The sequence below is a fragment of the Perissodus microlepis genome, chromosome 7 (assembly GCF_051167445.1).
Source record: "Perissodus microlepis isolate ML-2025 ecotype Zambia chromosome 7, ASM5116744v1, whole genome shotgun sequence".
NCBI classification, from domain to species: domain Eukaryota; kingdom Metazoa; phylum Chordata; class Actinopteri; order Cichliformes; family Cichlidae; genus Perissodus; species Perissodus microlepis.
The window spans coordinates 11,801,047-11,817,932 of NC_140467.1; the positions used below are offsets into that span (position 1 = coordinate 11,801,047).

Consider the following 16,886-nt stretch of genomic DNA (forward strand, 5'->3'; position numbering starts at 1 on the left):
AGAATATTTAGTTATGTAAGAACCAAATTAAATCAAGCAGACTGCAGTGGTACACCACTTTTTTTGCACTGTTATTGTTCAGCCACTTTTTCTTTCTGCAGTAATGCATCAGCTGTCTAAGAGGTACAAATAGCCATTTATTTTCTCTATGACATATGGATCCAGAAAGATGCCGATGCTACATTTCATCACATGGGTTCTTAATGAATGTGATGTCGCTGTATTTATTTTGGTTCGCAGTGTCGACTTCACCCAGGGTTAAAGTCAAGTTCACTGATGCATACTCAATGTGTAGGTCAACCATGATGCATCCCTTGCACAGAACGGGTTTAGAGCCTCAGCCTCTAGCTGTTCCTTGTCACAGTATGACCCCGTAGACCGCTTCCATACACTTTTATATCAAAGCAACATAATCAGAGCTTTTATGGCAAAATTTTAAAATTGCTATAAATGTACTTTTTGCTTACTGTTTGACATAAAAATCTGCCGAAAATGCACTGAATGAACATAAAGTACCATTGATTTCCTTGTTTAAGTGTTTTTGCCCGTTATGTTTTGTTTTTTGGGGCAATGAAAACACATTGTACTCCGGAACACTGTTTTAACGGCTGAACAAAATCAGTGTCTGAGGTGTATTAAAACTGAAGTAACCATAGCAACAGTACTTAGGCTTCAGGCCTGCTCATTGCTCATAAAACTATTATTGTTGAAAGAACTGGGTGAGAATTAGTCAGTATGTATTTTATGTTATCTACAATTCTATTTATGCTGAACGTAAAAAGTGGGTCACAAACATATTTAATTTATTTACTTTAAGCTGTGAATGTTTACTTAATTTATTGTATAAGTGATAATAAAATAAGACAGTGCAGGCTCCAATTTGAACAGGGTCTGTAAAATGTACATTAAAAGAGAGTGCATGGATTTGCAAATGTCATAAACCCATGCTTTATTCACACTAGAAGATAGAAAACAAAGCAAATGTTTGAACTGAGAAAATGTGCCATTTTAAAGGAACAGTGTGTAAAATCTCACCATTAGATGTCAGTAGATTGCAATAGCAATTCTGTGTTCTTACTACCCCAAAGAAAGTTGTTTTTTTTTTGTTTGTTTTTTTTGTTTTTTTTGCTTTAAATGTCACTCAAGCCTAATATTAGCTGGCACGATGTTAGCTTACAACCAGCTGTTTGTTGTTTTATCTGGCTCGTTGCCTGTCTAATTTGCTGGCAATAAGTAATTGCAATAATATTGGGAATAAACGAGCACGTTAATGTCCATTTTCCTGTGTTAGAGCCCTGACTTTAATTCAGGAGATTAGGTTTTAGGTGAGGAGAAAGACGCTGAGGTGGAATGAGGGACGGAGCAGTGGTCGAGGAGGATAAAAGCATACTGAGAAAGAGTTGATAAAAAAATGTACATGTACAAATGTTAAATGGTTATGTATAGTTTAAAAGTGCTATTTGTGGTTTTTAAATTAAAAGTAACTTATGAGGCGAACTACATATGTGGCCGATCTCAGGCCACATACATAAAATGTGATTAGCCAGAATGCCGACACTCACCTCAGCTATAGTATTCAAGATGGCGGGACAACATGGTGACTTACACTAACCAGTCACATGTCTGAAGTATTACTAGATTACTTCTAAGTTTATGAGAACATGTTAATTTGTTAGAAGATGTCATTGCACAGTAATCAGTGTATATTTATGAGTACAACATGTTTTTTTTTTGGGGGGGGGTTATTCGTTTAAATAACATCACAAATTACTTACTGTACTTTATAAAGGAAAAAAAATCAGGTAGTTTTGTGATGGCAACAAAAAAAGTCTGTGACAAGAACATGTTTGACAATGTGTAGCATCTTTTCTTCTTTTAACAAGAGTCCATAAACTTCTGGGAACTGAGAAGATCAGCTGTTGTCTTTTATGAGATGAGTGTCGTCGCATTCTTGTTGATACAGGATTCTAGCTGCTCAAGAGTCCTGGGTCATCTTTATTGTATTGGTGGTGAAAGGTCTGGGGTGCAGGCTGGCCAGTTTAGGGCCCAGACTCTTCAGCTATGAAGCCATGCTGTTTTAATGGCTACTGTGTGTGGTTTATCATCATCTTTCTAGCTTTGGCCCATAGAATGTGATGGAAGAGGTTTAACCTGCATTTGTGAATGGTATGGTGAGCTGTGTTTAGACAGTGATTTCTAGAAGTGTTCCTGAATGCATCCAGTGATCATTATAAAAGAATAAAACATTTTTAATGCAGTGCCAACTGACGGTCCAAAGGTCACGACGACCAGTGCTGATTTTCCAGCCTTGTCACACGCACATGCACTTCTCCAGATTGAACCTTTGCCCATCTTTACTTCTGAAAAGCTCCCACAACCCTTTTGTTGCCTCCATTCCAAGTTTTTTGAGACATATTCCGGGCTCGCAAAATCGCTAGCCCGACGTCTCGAGGCTAGCGATTTTTCCAGTCGGGCTACCAAAATCTATCTTAGCCCTGCCCGTCGGGCTATCATAGGAAAAATATATGTCAATGCTTTTGCATTCTTTCAAAAATGTAGCTGAGTAATTATGTCATTGGCATTGATGAGCCACTGTCAATGTGTGACATATTGAAATCGCGTTTGAATTTGCGCTTGTTTTTTGCTTTCACTGTCACTTTGCGATCGCGGGAACGGTGTGTAGAGTGCGACAGCACTGATTGGTGAGTGACGATTAATTGCGCACCAATTCCTCTGACATCGTCTTATCACTCATTAGCTTACTATTCAAACGTGACAAGTGAAATCTCCCACAGCAAGCTTAAACATGTCCTAGAGGTTGATTGCGCAGAGAATCGCTGAGCGTTATGTAAGCACGTGTGTAAAAGCAGCATGATTTACGCCGGTATTTTAGTTCTGCTCAGCCAAATAAGACAGGTCAGGGTGAAGAAGGGGCAGCCAAAGAAAAGCCTACCACAAAACGGAAAAGTTATGACAAATCAGACTATGAGGCAAAAAGAAAGCGCAGCTTTTTTGGTTTTCATGGACAAAAGCTAAATAACATGATGTTCTGCCAGGTGTGTTGTGAGTTTCATTCGATTTCTGAGTCGACAGGCACCTTTGTTACTGGGACCAGTAATTTTAAGAAAGACCCCATCAGAACCCATGAGAAATGCAAGAAATGCATTATTGCCCAGTCTGCAATGTCTTTCCCAGAACAAACAGCAATTGCAAAAAACATACTAAAAATAAACCAAGCACAAGAAGAAGTCCTGAAAAATCTGTTTAGAACAGCGTACTATGTTGCAAAGAGTGAACTACCATTGGTAAAATTTAGGAGTCTTTGCAAACTTCAAAAAGCAAATGGCCTAGATCTTGGTTCCACTTACCTCTTACCATTGACTTCAGTGGAAATTTCCGATTCAGGATCTGACACAGACAGACTCATGTTCTACACAGTTCTTGCAAGTTCATAGAAATTTCTGTTCAATTAGAACCAAGTATTTGAGTTGATGATTGTAATTTTTATACAGTTGTTGTGATTTGTATTTTAATAATTTTTTGATTAATTTTTGTTTCCGTTACAATATTATACTTTAATGTATAATATTGTAAAGGAAACAAAACATAAAAAAATTGCTCTCTTTTTTATTTCGGGCTACTTAAATTTATTTTGGGCTGGCACTCTTCAGTTTTTGGTAGCCCAAAGTTTTGCGAGCCTTGATGTTGCTGGCACAAATAATGTGACTAACACTCTGATTCATCCTTTGTTAGGTCGAGAATAAAATGAAGGGGGAAAATCCAGTCAGATTTAATGTGTTGAGTCTTATGTCTGTCCTGCAGGCTTCATTTCAGCGCTCCAACAGCCATGACAAAGTGCGAAAGATAGTTGCTGAAGAGGGCCGTGCTGCTCGAAACCTCATTGCCTGGAGCGTCCCTCTAGAGAGCAAAGAGGAGGAAGGTTGGTAGCTTAATGCAAAGTACATTTTTTCTTTATGCCGTTAATTTATGATGCTGCATATTGTTGCGGATAATTCATTAAAGGTGATAACCATATCCTGGGGTCACGGGCTATCTGTCTATTGTTCAGCATTTTATATGTTATTCATTAAAAATGTTGTTGTACGCTGTCAACTGGAACCAGATGGTTATTTTTCTTCTCATGGCTCAACTGATGAAATGAGTACTTCAAATTTCTTAAGCAGACTGTTTAAACTTGATGCATGCTCTTGTCTTTTAGAATAAATAAAATATATTTTTGTTTTTAAATGGTGACAATGGGGGGGTTGTCTTTGAAATAGTCTAATCCTAACCCTTCTGAGAAACCCACTCAACATGCTCACCCACTTTCTCATTTTCACTCTGTTTCTCTTTTATTTGTGGGTCAGTTCAGTTTTATTTATTTAAGGCCTTGTTTTTGCTCCAAAGTTTGAGGATGAATTAAGGTCCAGCTTTTGAAATTGTAGTTTAATCTTATGTTTGTATGTTTGTTTGTTTTTTTTACATAAGGCTTACATAATCCTCTGCAACTCTATAATTAATCATTTACAATCAAGTGTTTATTTTGTATTTCACTTCTCAATGATTCTCTTTTTTTTTTACATATGTGACGTATTTTTTTGTCACAACAATTATATATTCATTGTTGGCCAGATTTAAGCTCTGATTATTTATCCACTATCTAAATGCAAGCCTCATATTTTTTTCCTCTCTCCTCTTTACTTAGCAAAGTCCAAAGGCAACTCCAGTGGCAGTTCCAGGTCTCAGAGAATCAATTCTGGACAACAAAGGAATAAAAAGCAGGTTGGAATACCGTCCTCTAACACTAGAGGGCACTTTTTACTAACTTATTTCATCTTTGACTTCTGCCTCATGCCCCTGAAACCCTAAAAAACGAACTTGATGCAAGCCTGTCTGTGGTGGTTGCGAAACTCCCCTTTTTTGCAGTCTTGGTTTGGGATTCATGTTTATGTCAAAAAGAGGGGCAAAAGGCAAAGTATTGTTTTAAAATTTTGTATGAAGTCCTTTAATATTTTTCTCCTGGATGCAACCAAAATCTGCCTCAAGTTAGCGCTCTGATGGGCCTTCACAGTGTGTACTTCTCTCTCATATGCAACTGAAATTTGGCAAACTATTTGTGCCTACCAATACAAGAGATTATTGCATCAACTGGACTTTTAAATGTTTAATAATGTTAGTTTCTTTGTGAGTGGGCTTCCATACAAAAATAATGAGGTAAAAGTAGCATGACTCTGTAACACTGCTGTGCAGCCAGTGTTTGTGCTTTCCCTACAAATCCAGCGACATGATGTTAAAAATTCAGCTCACTGTGATGTCAGTGCTTCAGCAGTCAAAGTTTCTCATTTAACATTTAGTTTTTATCATTATTTGAAACTGATCAGGGTTTAGTTGGAAATCTTCATTATTTAGTGCAAGTAGCTGTTTGAAAAACATTTCAAAACCAAAAATATGCAGTGAGGTAAAATTTATAATATATCTTATTCTTTATTTATTGGACACCGGAGATTTTCAGAATAAAAGATTAATTGAGCTCAGTCAGAAGTCATTTCCTTATCAGATTCCCAGTTATGAGAAGCTATTGGGCTACTGTCCAAACTTCTTTACCTGCAGATCTCAAATTTGATTTTTGTTTTTTAACCATTTGTCAAATTTTAGTTTAATGTTGTTGTTATTTTGTTTTGTTTTTTTAATCACTAAACAATAAGTGTTTATTAAAGGCTCTGCTCGTGGTGTTTTCTGTGGCGTTTGCATTCAAAGTGGTAGTTCAACATAATGTTGCCATCATATTTGCTATTATCTTGGCGCTATGACACCTATGTTCGGTGCCTTATTCAGCAGAAATCCTTACAGAGCACCTGTAAATGATAGGGGAAAGACGGAGCTTTTCAGTTTGCTCTTTCTCCACAGAATGCTGCCGTGGAAAATAAAGGCACAGCTGGAGCTTTGCTGGAAAAGGGGCCAGAGAAGAGCCCCACAAAAGTCAGACAGCCCCGAAAGGTGGACCTGCGAGCGCGCTACTGGGCATTCCTCTTTGACAACCTGCGTCGGGCTGTGGATGAGATTTACGTCACTTGTGAATCTGATCAGAGCGTCTTAGAGTGCAAGGTCAGTCTGCATTGAGGAGCAAAAAAAAAAAAAAAAGGGGGGGGGGGGGGGTTCTGCATAGGAATGGTGATCCTAGTTTTGGGATCACTGGGTTTATGTCCTGACCAGTACAAATGTCTTTAGCAAGTTTGAAATGTCGTATGATTTGTGAACACTAGAGGGGGACATTGAAAGCATGACAAACATCTCACATTCCTCTCGAGTCTGCTTAATGTCAGAGGGGCTCTCTGAAGGCTTGCTGGTGAGACAATTATCACAGGGCTCTCTCTTCACATTGGCATGAATAATATTGATGACTGACTGTAAACAATACGTATGCATGTTAATAACAGGGTTTGGCGGTTTCCGCTCTTTGACATAAACCACCAACATTTCTGATTCTCTGCTTTGCGGAAGTGTATTTTGGTAGCACTGATATGTCGCTCCAGAGCGTATGGGCGTGATAGTACCGGTCATTGATTCTTCTGCCGTGCTGCATTATGCTGATCATTGTCCTGGTAACGGTCTGCGGTCAGTACCACAGCCCTCTGGTGTGGTCGGCTCGCTGTCATTGCCACAGCGCAGCTCCCTGTGGCGTGATCAGCACGCTGTCATGTGTCCTGTGTCAGACAACAAGCTGCTAGTTGTGTTTTTTCCTTTCTCATACCACTATATCTCTCGACACGCTAATGCTGTCTAATGGCCATGAAGCTGGGCGCTGTTCATAATCCCCCATCCCACCCAGCTTGGGCTTAATGGACACTGATAAATGATGGAGTCATCTGGAGGGGAAGCAGAGTGCTCTGATAGCCCTCAGCCACAATCCCCTGGTGTAGCTGTGGGCAATCAGCATGTGTACTCTCTCACACAAACGGCTCACCATTTTTTCCACCTAAAAACTTATGAACATCAACACAATCATTATCAGGAAGTAATTCTCTGCTGCAGCTCTGTTACTGTAATACTTTATGCAATTTTGAGGGGAATGTAGCCCTGACCTAATGTTTTTCCATTTACAGGGTAATTGTCCATATAGCAGAATGATTCCTGTGTGTTTAAGCATAATCCCCACAACCTCAGTTCTAATTACTTCACATAAACTGCTCATTTTACCCATTTTTTACTTTTTTTTTTTTTTTGCAATATCACCCAGTACAGGCAAGAAACATACTCTGTATTCTTCTTGCTTTGAGGTCAGTTAAGACTTGTATTTTCTAATTTGTGTACATGGACAGAAACCTGCTATTCTGGACTTCTGGCGTTCAAATAAAAAATAAATAAATAAAAAAAAACAAGTCAATGTGAACTATAAAATATTTCCTTCCCAGAAGTCAATAAGTCTGACCTTGACTGAACATGAAATGGCTGATCTTTTTTGTTTGGACCACAAGCTTTTACTGGCCGTCTTGCTTTATGACAATGCCTCGTGAAGGTTAAATCCATTTCTCATGAATTATTATTTGGTGGTTATTTTTGGCTAAGCGTGTCTGTTGTCTGTCCTCTGCTTTATGGTGCTTTCACTCAATGTTGGTTTAGCTGTCAAATGCACAGCAAACCTTCATTACCAAATGAAGCGAGCCGCAGCAGTAGACACTGGCTGTTAACCAGCCCTAATCAGCAAACCTGCTCAATGCATCTTTCACTGGACTGACTTGTCTATTAACTAAAAGCACTGTGAAGGTTTACTCTCAATTACCACTCCCTTCATGCTCCCCATCAATCAGTTATGTCTGTTTCATTAGAGCTCTGGGGAGAAAAAAACCCTCCACAGCCTACCACCTCTGAGTAACCAACACCGGCTGAGTACAAGTGCAGATAATGGGCATTTGTTAAAAGGAATTTGCCTTCATTGTTCTTGAAGCTTTCAGTCAAGTGTTTTTCTTAACATTCATTGAAACTTTGCGGATCAGCTCTTGCTTTCTAGCAAAACTTTTCAAGTTCTCTTTTGTCAGTTTTTAATTCATTAAGCACAATTTTTTTTAGGAAAAACAATCTGTAAACAAGATAATAAAAAGGTTTCAGTTTATCCTTTTGATAATAAAGTGTCACAAAAGGGTTAAACATGCCAAACCTTATTTCCCGTGGCCCATGGTACCACACTGAAATATCTTATTTTACTCAATAATATATGTTCAATATACTCAAATGTACCTAAACGCTGGAACAAGTGAATTTAAAATTTCTGACTACAAACTCAGATCAAAATCAGCTAATGATTATTTTTAAATAACCTTTTGGAAACGTATGACGTATGACTATGAATTCTGCTTTGTGGTTTGCACAATTTACAGCAGACACTGCAATGGATTTTTCTTGGTGTTTGCAGGTATATGTAAGAAGATTTTAAAATGCTTTTAGTGTTGAGCAAATATTGAGTGCACATCCATCAGTTATTTATTTTAAACTTGAGGGGTTTTTGTGTGCTATATTTTTTATTATTTTTATTATTATTCATATTTTGTGTTTTCTAAATTGTGGTTTCTCTGTACTGTTATACCTGCTGTCTTCAGGAGGTGTTGATGATGCTGGACAACTATGTACGGGACTTCAAAGCTCTCATAGACTGGATCAACCTTCAGGAGAAGTTGGAGAAAACAGATGCTCAGAACAGGTCATTTTAAGATGCTCTTCACTTTTTCAGTGGACCTCATTCACAAGCATTGCTCACGAACAATCTGACTGTAAACTAGGCATACATTTTGTGCACAAATCTATGTGCAAACATATTTAGTACATTATTTTATGAGGACATTTAAATTTGCCTCGAATCATGCTTACAGTTGATGGAAGCCAGACTGTATCAAAAAATGTAAAGACACATATTTGAACTGTGATGTAGTATTGGTGTCTTATTAGTTACTATTTACAGTTTTCCAAAGCAAGCTAAGCCAAAAAATGTTCATAAACAATAATAAGGAATTAAACTGCATGTTTAGAACATAGTATATTAACTGACAATGTGTAAGCTAGCTCCCCCTCCTCCTTTAAACATATGCAACCTTTTCAATACTAGTTTTTACCAACACAAAGACCAGACAAAATAAAGGGCACAAAACGTTCCAGATATTTAATGCACAATATGTCACTCCCAAGGAAATCCACTTAGGGAAACTTGTTTTCTTATATAGAGAAACAGACGCATGGTAGCATGCAGATTGCAGATGTGAAACCAAAGCTGGTCCAATTTTGATTTGCTAACATACCCACAGTTCTGTCAGAACAAAATTGGTTTGTGTGCTTTTTTTTCCGACAGTACTTTTGAGCGGTACTATTTTCTGGTCAGAGTAAGGGGCATTTCCAAACTCGAATGAGGCCCATTGTTTTTGTTTTTCTTTCATTCTCATTCTCTTCCCACTTTGAATTGCTCCCTGAAGTGGAACCAAAAATGCGGGTGTCCGGTCCCTGGCTTTGAGTCACAAACAGAATGAATCAATAGCCTTGGCTTTAATTCAAAGAGTTCCAGGAGTTTATTGGCTTCTCTTTAACACAGTGACCATTGCAGCTGTAAATTTGAAACGGGCTGTTAATCAATAGAACAACCTGGAACTTTTACATGCTTCATTTATTGCATACATTGCTACAAGTGAATCAACCATCTGACTGATTTGGCAAATGTGTGAGTCAAGTCTTTGTGTTTGGCAACTAGAAAAAGTTTAGTGATGTACGGCACTTTCACTTTTGTTCAGGCCAACTTCTTTAGCCTGGGAGGTGCGTAAGATGTCTCCGGGACGTCATGTAATGCCAAGCCCCACAGACAGAATGGTACCTACGCCAGGTGCACGTCGCGCCCTCAACTTTGGGTAAGCTTTTACCTGTTATTGTTTCCAGTCTAGCATTGTATCATAAGGCATCCTGTGATTCACCAATCAATATTTGTTATGATGCATTATGGTTGTTTTTGTAGAGGTTAGGAAGTGCAGACTATCTTGCAAGACAGCCAATGAAGCATTTGTTTAATGCAATTTGTTGAGTGTCTCACTCTTGGGCCGCAGAATCAGTGGAAGGTGTAGATGAAAGTGTCAGTTAAAGACTGCTGAAGCATCGGTTCAATATGTGCACCGCTCTGTAATCTGATGCTGCAGGAAATGGATATTGATCATGACGGAGGCCTGTTGTCCAATACGTCCATTGCTATCTCACAGTGGAATGTACTCAGATGCTTTGGCTAGACGCTTTCTTAAGATTGCTGAAGCTTTACAGACAGGCAACACAGTAGGAGCTGCTCAGACTTGGAAGGAGGGGATTGTACCTGTTGAGTTTAATGGCCATTTGTTTGTTCTGATGCATACTCTGTATGTGTCTTCATCAGTGGTCCTCCTGCAACCAGGCACTCTCACACAGGCCCCAGCTGGGCAGACCGAGTAAAGTGCACTCAGTCCGTCCTTGGCTCATGTCAACCCACAACATCCCAGGCAGAAAAACCTGGTAAGAAACCCACATAAAATCGCACTTCACTCTGTACTTAAAAGAGAGTGCAGTTTAATCTTCTCCTTGATTTACGGAGCGCCTTGTGTGTTCACAGGTAAAAAGGACGCCGAAGGCTGGGAAACGGTACAGCGAGGACGCACTGCCAAACCTCGCTCTGCCGCCATGGTTGCCAAGGTCAGTCCTGTCTTGGCTAGCGTCACCCCAAAACAGGACAGCAATAAGGGTAACCAGTCGCGTGTGCCACCACAAGCAAATGAGCAACTCCGTCCCGAGTGTCCCCGGCACAAGGACGTGAGTCAGACAGACACCAAGCAGCAAATCCCTTCGGAGCCTGAGCCACAAGAGGAGGTTGAAGGTCCAGAGAATGGACAAATAATGGAGGTACTAATGTTTTGTACCTTGTGACGTCTTTCTGCCCGAACAGTCCCTGGATATCAATTATTCATGATAAGCGTGTATTGTAACACTAGACCATTTTATCAGCCGTATTTGTTTTTGTTTGGGCTTGATGGTATTCATAGACAGACTGTCGAGACGGGGATATCAACTTTGAAACGATTGATTGCGCGCTGACATTTCAGAGGCATAAAGCCCATCTTCACTGTCATGAAATAAATACGCAGACAATGCATCAAGACACACTTGGTAAGGGTGTGTTATAGCTATCTAAATTGCATTTGCATTCTTTGTTTATTTTAATCATAAGTGGATATTTAGGGCATGTCGGTTCCAGCTTCCTTGCATGATTTGTTTTTCAGCTGTGTGTCGAATAGTGACTGTTTTGGTTTTATTTTATTTTTGTATTGCTTTCATGAATTGCTTTATATATGCATGTCTTTAATTGAGTTTGCGTGTGTTTGTGTGTGTGTGTGACTGTCGGTGCAGCCCCCAGCAGAGAGTGCACAAGGCTCGGGGCAGTGTGTCGACGCACCCTGTGAAGACGTGCCTCCCACCATAGCAGCCCTTACCCCATTCCAACCCCCAGAGCACACCCCACCCATAACCTCACCAACAGACATTACCTTATCAGTCCCAGTTTCTGTCGTGACCCTCGCCACATCACTAGATCTACCCCAGATGGATGGCCTCAGTACACAGTTGGCCTTTGGGGACAGTGGGGCTGAGGGGGGCACGTCACAGGGCATGGCCACATCTGCTGCAGGACAGGCTGAGACTCCCATGGCAGCGGTGAAACTGGAGAGTGTGCTGGACCCCACAGAGCTTTCTACTGTGAGTGCTGAGAGATGGAGGAGCAGAGGGAGGGGAGGGCTGGGAGGGCAGGGATCCCCAAGGGTCTTTCACCGCCTAAACAAAGTCAATCTTAAGAGACCTCCAGACCAAATGTGCAGGCAAGAGTATATAGCTCTGTGTAGTGTTGTTGTAGTACCATTCCCTGTTAAGAATAGTTGTGTGTAGATGTAGATTGTATTCAACCTACTCCAACCAAGTTTTACTGAACACAAAATGCTCCACAAACTGAATTATTTTTTTTATTTATTTTCGTATAAAGTTTTTAATTACTGTTGTCTTCTGCTTCAGGCTTTGTCTTTTCTTTAAGGCCTCATTTGGAGAATGCAAACACACAGTTTAATTAAAGGATGAATTTGCATTTAAATATGATTTATATTATGTAGAACCATCCCTTAGTCTGAATATTAACTAGTCTGATCTTTTGCAGAATACTGGTATACCTACACTGAAGACTGAAAACTACTCGTGTATACTGCTGCAAATGCAGATCCTTTTGAGAAGCCTCTTCCTTGTTAGTTTAAGCTTGATTTAGAATAATTCCTGCCCTGAAATAATCCCTTATTTTCACAATAATACCTCAATTCCTTATACATAAAACCCTTAAATAAACTGCCAGTTTCATTGAGCAAAACCATGCCTCCTTCCACCATCTCTTCATCCTCACTGTTAATGTGCCATGCATGTATTTTGGATGCTTCCTCACTTGTGAGAATTGTGGTGATTGTGTGGTACAAACTGTGATTGGGTTGGTATGTTATCCCCCCTTATATTTGGTTCCAGTGACAAATCAAATCACCTTTACAGAAGCTAAAATATATACAGGTGTTCTCATGAATGCCTTTCTTCAATTACAAACAGTGACCCTGTTTTGTTTAGTATTTAATAGCATTTACTCATTGACCAGCAGTTTCTCTCTTGGTTCAGGAATAGTTCAGGAAAGTAGGGTTTCAGTGGTGCTGGAGAGATATTGAATAATATAGCTTTCATGTAATCTAACTACTTACATTTCTTCAGTGCTATTTTTGATTAAGGAGGAATCAATTCTGCAACTTTTATTTTTCAAAATCAACACAGAAAATTAATATTTGAACCAAATGTTCAGTGTAAACTAATATTGAATAGTGTACTTGGTGTACAGTGGGATAATTTTAACATTTATGGAATGTGAAATGTGTGTGAGGTGGAATCTGTGCTCTCTGTTCAGCCCCAGTCTATGGCAGAGGTCCTGGCCAAGAAAGAGGAGCTGGCAGACCGGCTGGAGAAGGCTAACGAAGAGGCAATCGCTAGTGCCATTGCTGAGGAGGAGCAGTTGACGAGAGAGATTCAGGCTGAGAACAATGACCTGGAGACTGACAATGAAAGTGACTTCTCTGTAAGATCCGTCATGTTTTTTATTATGCTTTTGAATGTTTGGTACTTTTAATTTGTCAGTCATTAAAAATGGTATTTAAAATGTTTTTTTGTTATTATGAATCTACTATTTAAAAAAAAAAAAAAACTCAAATATTTTCCACAGGCCAGCATTGGTAATGGAAGCTGTGGAGCTAATATAGATTGGAATGACATGCTGGCGGATTACGATGGTATGAAAGGCAACATCTAAGATTTAAACACTTTTTGTAAAGGTAAACACTGCACTCAAGTCTATTTTTGATGTCCTTCCTGTAGCTCGGGAACCGTGGCGGCAGACTACATCATGGGGCGACATGGTAGAGGAAGAGCCCGCTCGGCCTCCTGGACACGGCATCCACATGCATGAGAAATTGTCCTCACCGTCACGTAAAAGGTACCACATGATATATTGCATTTTCTGTTTTTCCCGGCTAGTTGGCTTATTTCGTAACTCAAACTAACAAGATCAGCACAGTTCAGTCTTTTTCTTTTTGCCTTCCTGAACAGCACCCAGGTTTACTCTTTAGCAGCCCTCTCCCCTCCCCTACTTTGACAAGGATTGATCCCTGCATCCGGAAAATCAAAGGCTCACTTACTGTGTCTGACCTCATTCTTTTTAGCTTACCACCCAGAATGTCTAAACAGGCCCTAGGTGTCTGTTAGGGTCTGCGTCTGCCTTCCACATTGTTGATAAGGAGAGGGAAAGAGATGAATGATGCATTTCCATATTTTTTGACAGGACCATTGCAGAGTCAAAGAAGAAACATGAGGAGAAACAGCTGAAGGCGCAGCAGCTGAGGGACAAACTCAGAGAAGAAAAGACGCTCAAGCTGCAGAAGCTGTTGGAGAGGGTGAGTAAGTCTGCATGAACTTGACGGAAAGCACCGCGAAGAAGTTCCATGCAAGCTAAGCTTAGCCTGGCTCGCAGCGAGAGATTCTGTCAGCACACTGCCCGATAGAATCACCAAATATTGTAACCCATTCCAGTCACATCTAGGCCAGCTGGCCACAGGCAGTCGTAATGGAGACTCCCAGCCAAAATCAACAGTCTTTCATAAGTTTGTTTTTCTACTCTTAGCCATGGCAAGATGAGTTAGTCCCAGAATAATTCAGGTTAACCACATAAATCCATGAAGTGGTGTTTAGTCTCATTAATCCCCACGTGAACACACTGAGAGAGGTTAGAAACCGAGCGGTCAGGAATCTATTGTCTGTTTGGTCTTAAAGAATACACTGTGGATTTTTCTTGCTGCTTGCTTTTCACTTTCTGCAGGAAAAAGATGTGAGGAAATGGAAAGAGGAGTTGTTGGAGCAGCGGCGGAGGATGATGGAGGAAAAACTGTTGCACGCTGAGTTTAAGAGGGAGCTGCAACTGCAGGCTATTGTGAAGAAAGCCCAAGAAGAGGAGGCCAAGGTATTAAGAGCGGATCTCCTGCAGTCATGAATTTTATATATATATTCTCATATTGTCATTCAAGGATGTGTTTTTGCAGGTGAATGAAATTGCTTTCATCAACACCCTGGAAGCCCAAAATAAAAGGCACGATGCCCTTGCCAAGTTAAGTGAATATGAGCAACGCCTTAATGAACTGCAAGAAGAGAGACAAAGGAGGCAGGAGGAGAAGCAGGCCAGAGATGAGGCTGTGCAGGTGATTAAGAAAAACCTTTTTTGCCTTCATTTTTGTTCTCTAATTGGATTTTTAAATTACCAATCCCCACTCTATTCCACTCCTGTGTAGGAGCGTAAGCGGGTCCTGGAAGCAGAGCGACAGGCAAGAGTGGAGGAGCTGCTGATGAAGAGGAAGGAGCAGGAGGCTCGTATTGAACAGCAGAGGCAGGAAAAGGAGAAAGCCCGAGAGGATGCAGCACGGGAAAGAGCGAGGTTTGTACTTCCAAATCACTTCAGCATGAGTGGAAAACTTACTTTTTGTCCCCCTTTGAGGGGGCGGTTTAAGATTGAGAGATTAAGATTTAAATGGGAAGATATCTGATTTTTATTCTTTAGTCACCAATCAATAGCCCAGGATGAGACTTTCATACAGTGTCAGTTGTCTGTGACTTTCTAAACTGTCCTGATATAGTTGTGCAGTTTTTCCTGCTCACAATGAAACATTGGAGGAGGTGCTAAATTATTCCAGTAAGCAGAATACAGCTTACCACAACTTTAAGTGGCCCAGCAAAGTGTCTAACTATTTTTTATGAATGATGTAGTTAAGTGTTTTATTGTTTTCTCTGTTATTATGGATTACTGAGGGGTGGATTGATGAGCTAAAATAGCCGTTCTATTCAAATGAAATCTACAAGTCGTAGTGTCAAAAAATGAAAAGCACCCTCTGATTAAACAGGCTACATCACTTTGATTCTTGCTGTCTTTTTAAGACTTGCTTTTAGATGCACTTATTTGTCATTTTATGTCCCATCTGCAGAGACCGAGAGGAGCGTCTGGCTGCTCTCAGCGCTGCTCAACAAGAAGCCATGGAGGAGCTGCAGAAGAAAATTCAGATGAAGGTACGTTTATACAGCGCCACCTTGCTTCTTTAACAAACATTAGACAAGAGTCCATGTTTCTCGTATGACCCTGGTTTTTTGGTTTCTTCCATAGCACGATGAGAGCAGCCGCAGGCATATGGAGCAAATCGAACAGAGGAAAGAAAAGGCTGCTGAGCTCAGCAGTGGTCGACATGCTAACACCGACTACGCACCTAAACTGACACCATATGAGCGCAAGAAACAGTGTTCACTGTGTGGAGTTGTGGTATGTAAAGTTTCCAATCAGTCTCTGGATCAGTTAGAGTACTTCACTAATATTTAATGCAGTATCCGAACTATTAACTAACTCTACAACTAACTTTACCAATTAACTTAAATATTTTTATTTTAATCTCCTGAACTAATATATTTATGCGTCTTTGCTATATATAAACATGAGGAAAGCAAAAAAAAAAAAAAAAAGACCACATTTGACAGGCTGTATGTACACAGACTTACTAACCTGAAGGTGATTCAGAGGAGTTTTGAAAGAGGCCACATTTAAATGAGGATTTAACAGCACCGATTAAACACAGTCTCCTAAACACAGATTTATGGCTGGCCATGATTATGCCTTTTTTTCCCCCTCCTTTCTTTCTTTGAAGCATCAGGCAACGAGCAGACACATTTATCTCTGATTAACTGGCTGCCACCAAAACAAGGGTGGGACACCTTGAGTTTTCAAACCAGCATCAGAAAAAGGGGTGGGGGGAGGAGGAATCTTGTTAAAATGTTAGATGACCTTGGCCAGCATCTGACACCAGGGATCATAGATGGGTCAGCAGCAAGCACTTTATTTAATGATATTAGACACAAACCATTCCAAATGGGCCTGTTTCCAGAAATGGCAGGAAAACATTGCCTGTTGTACACCTGTCTCTTCTAGTTCCTGTTTCTCAAACATCCACTACAGCTAGTCAGCAATCTGTGATGAGTCAACTGTTGTCATCAGCTTGCTTTTCTTTTTTTTTTTTTTTTTTCTTCATTGTCTGTACATGGTTGCCCTAAGTTCTGTTTATATAATAAAAACCAGAACAATTAAGTGAGATACAAAAGTATATCACTGCAGCATAATGTATGGCAATTGCTCTAACCATTGTCAGCCCCAAGATCTTCATCCATTGGTATGGGCTTATTTTAGTGAATGAACCTAGGGGTTACGCCAAGACCCAAAATATGATAAGATAAGTATTCTGAACAGT

The 16,886-nt window shown here is 40.1% G+C and overlaps 1 protein-coding gene across 3 annotated transcripts in view; it reads left to right on the plus strand.

Moving 5' to 3' along the window:
- scaper (S-phase cyclin A-associated protein in the ER) overlaps positions 1 to 16,886 on the plus strand; it is a 58,984-nt gene that overhangs the window by 2,669 nt on the left and 39,429 nt on the right. For 2 of the 3 annotated variants that reach the window (XM_084933414.1, XM_084933415.1), the window contains exons 2-18: positions 3,823 to 3,940; positions 4,706 to 4,782; positions 5,908 to 6,105; positions 8,595 to 8,695; positions 9,771 to 9,884; positions 10,394 to 10,509; positions 10,607 to 10,893; positions 11,398 to 11,742; positions 12,968 to 13,135; positions 13,280 to 13,346; positions 13,432 to 13,549; positions 13,895 to 14,006; positions 14,429 to 14,569; positions 14,649 to 14,804; positions 14,895 to 15,037; positions 15,582 to 15,663; positions 15,758 to 15,910. In XM_084933414.1, the coding sequence (XP_084789540.1) occupies positions 3,823 to 3,940; positions 4,706 to 4,782; positions 5,908 to 6,105; positions 8,595 to 8,695; positions 9,771 to 9,884; positions 10,394 to 10,509; positions 10,607 to 10,893; positions 11,398 to 11,742; positions 12,968 to 13,135; positions 13,280 to 13,346; positions 13,432 to 13,549; positions 13,895 to 14,006; positions 14,429 to 14,569; positions 14,649 to 14,804; positions 14,895 to 15,037; positions 15,582 to 15,663; positions 15,758 to 15,910 (2,496 nt within the window). The remainder of the gene's footprint in view (positions 1 to 3,822; positions 3,941 to 4,705; positions 4,783 to 5,907; positions 6,106 to 8,594; positions 8,696 to 9,770; positions 9,885 to 10,393; positions 10,510 to 10,606; positions 10,894 to 11,397; positions 11,743 to 12,967; positions 13,136 to 13,279; positions 13,347 to 13,431; positions 13,550 to 13,894; positions 14,007 to 14,428; positions 14,570 to 14,648; positions 14,805 to 14,894; positions 15,038 to 15,581; positions 15,664 to 15,757; positions 15,911 to 16,886) is intronic. The other variant, XM_084933416.1, reaches the window with a different exon arrangement.